Consider the following 2,334-nt stretch of genomic DNA (forward strand, 5'->3'; position numbering starts at 1 on the left):
TGACATAATTTTCGACTTGAAAGTCGTTCCACTAGCTTCCAAGATGAACGGAAATGTACGACATGTTTTATAATATGGTAACCACACAATGAGCCATGCGTCCCGTTGCAACGCACGAGTATGTCTGCTAGTATTAGTCATAAAGATTCAAAGACCCCAAACCTGAGATAGATAGATTAACCAGGACATCAGATCAGACGAGACAGGAATTAAACATACACATACACACTGCTGCTTTAATTTGCTGGAATTAATCAACAGACACACAAAGATTAAATTAAAACACACTAGTCCTACACCAATTTCTACATCGAACTTGCATTGCTACTTAATTAATCCGGCGATCGATCATCATCGTCATCCATTGATGAGGACAGAGGAGGCAGAAGAAGACGAGGACGGCTGGTGGTGGTGCTTGAGCGCCCTCTCGACGAGCATGTTGAGGAAGTTCATGAGCTGCACGGCGTGGCCGAGCGCCGTGAGCGGGTCGTCGGCGCGCGTCATGTTGGGCGCGAACACCATGGCCACGTTGCGCGTGCCCATCTTGTTGGCCTTCTCCTCTCGCGCCACGTCCGCCATGAGGTTCACCGCCCAATCCAGCAGCGCCGCCCGGGGGGCCGGCAGCCTGGCGCCGCAGAGCCGCGCGCAGTCGTCCTCCGTCTGGCACCGCGTCACCTCCTCCGCCGGCAGCGCGTCCAGCAGACCGCCGGGGAGCTCCCGGAACCACGCCTGCATCATGTTGTCCCACGTCGTGCGCGCACGTCAGATAGGATATGCAATGGCTAGCTGAACGGCCGGACTACTACGGTACGGTACCTTGATGAGGCCTGCGATGCAGTGCACGTCGACGCCGTCCGGCACGACGCCGGAGTTGTTGAGCTGGTCCCTGGCGTACTGCTCCTGGGCGCCGTCGGCGGCGACCCTGAAGATGCCCTCCGCCCGGAGGCCGCCCTGGTCGTAGAGGCGGCGCTGCAGGTGGAGGAGCACGGTGGGGACGCTGTTGCCCCGGCCGTCGTAGGCGCACTGCATCGACTCCGTGGACACGCCGAACACCGTCTTGCTGGCGCTGGGCGCCCGGACGACGCCGTCCTCTACCGCCCCTAGGCCTAGGCCCGGCTGCTGCTGCTGCAACAGCTCCTCGGGCACGCCGCGGAAGCCGTGGAACCGGTCGAACGTCACGTGTGCCACGTGCCGCACGTCCGTCGGCCACCCGATCTCCATCTCGTCGCCGTCACCACGCGGCGGCCGCCCCGCGAGCACCCCTTGCTCCTCGTCGCCGCCGCCGCCGCCGCTCTGCATCGTCGTCGTCATCGTGTTCGTCTCTGCAAGAATAATTGAAGCTGCGGCTAGCCCACGCAGAGATGAGATATCGATGGATCGGAGAGGGGAGTTGTGGATCGGACGTGATGATGGATATGATGCGAATGAGACGACGGAGATGAGACCCAGGGACAGGGAGTGCACTGCAATGCAGAGACGGAGGCGGTTGCTGGTGGATCCATATGGCTGCCCAGTCATACGTGAGGGCGTGAGGCACTAGCTGCATGCGCGTACATCCTGCAGCGACGTGAGCGGCACCACTACGCCAACTCACCGCTCCAGCTTTTATCTATGCAATGCCTTGTCTTCTAATAAAAGATCTTCGTCGATGCGATCGATCGACATGTATGATCTACTCGCCTACCTACCTACCTAGTAGTGTCCCGTTGTATACTAGCAGTACACATTCAAGAACAACTAAAAAAAATATCTGTTGCAAGTTGTCGGATACTCGCTGCTATATATATATATATATATATATATATAACTACCGTTCTACAGCGGGTCATAGAATAATTTATTCTGTGGCCATTTTGAGTTACGATAATTACCATGCTAATTTATGATATTACAGTAACTCCTTACTAAGTGATTTATTATAACATTATCGTAAATATCACTGTCGACGAAATATGGTCGGCAGTCTATCTAGGGGTATGCCCAAGGTAGTAGATTGTCGGCAGACAGATGCGCAAGCCCCAAACAAGACGGTGACGCAAGACAGACACGAGGTTTTATCCAGGTTCGGCCGCTAAGAAGGCGTAATACCTACGTCCTGCGTCTGATTGTATTGTTGTATGTCAATGAGAGATGTTTTTAGAGGGGTCCCATGCCCGCCTTATATAGTCCGGGGGCAGGGTTACAGATCTGGAACCTAATCCTAGCCAGTTACAATTGCCATAGGTGACCGGATAAGGATTCCTATTCTAACCGACCAGGATCTTGCTTGATCGTCAAATCTGTCTAGACTCCTTGCGCGGGACTCCGAACAGGTTGGCCGGGCCGCGCGTCATC

General features: G+C 54.9%; 1 protein-coding gene across 1 annotated transcript; it reads right to left on the reverse strand.

Annotated features, from left to right (window-relative positions):
• Positions 1 to 216: 216 nt before the first annotated feature.
• Positions 217 to 1,443, reverse strand: LOC136459985 (rho GTPase-activating protein 3-like). Its single transcript, XM_066459831.1, has 2 exons — positions 817 to 1,443; positions 217 to 729 (listed from the first exon to the last, which is right to left on the reverse strand). The coding sequence occupies exons 1-2, from the start codon at positions 1,309 to 1,311 to the stop codon at positions 358 to 360; spliced, it is 867 nt and encodes a 288-aa protein (XP_066315928.1). The 5' UTR covers positions 1,312 to 1,443; the 3' UTR covers positions 217 to 357.
• Between the last annotated feature and the right edge of the window lie 891 nt (positions 1,444 to 2,334).

This window comes from Miscanthus floridulus, chromosome 6 (assembly GCF_019320115.1).
Source record: "Miscanthus floridulus cultivar M001 chromosome 6, ASM1932011v1, whole genome shotgun sequence".
Taxonomy (NCBI): domain Eukaryota; kingdom Viridiplantae; phylum Streptophyta; class Magnoliopsida; order Poales; family Poaceae; genus Miscanthus; species Miscanthus floridulus.

Excerpts from the sequence above, each read along its gene's own strand:
- LOC136459985 (XM_066459831.1), bottom strand. The coding sequence starts at position 1,311 with ATGACGACGACGATGCAGAGCGGCGGCGGCGGCGGCGACGAGGAGCAA. Across the intron at positions 730-816 it reads GCATCGCAGGCCTCATCAAG|GCGTGGTTCCGGGAGCTCCC; the intron begins GTACCGTACCGT and ends AACATGATGCAG.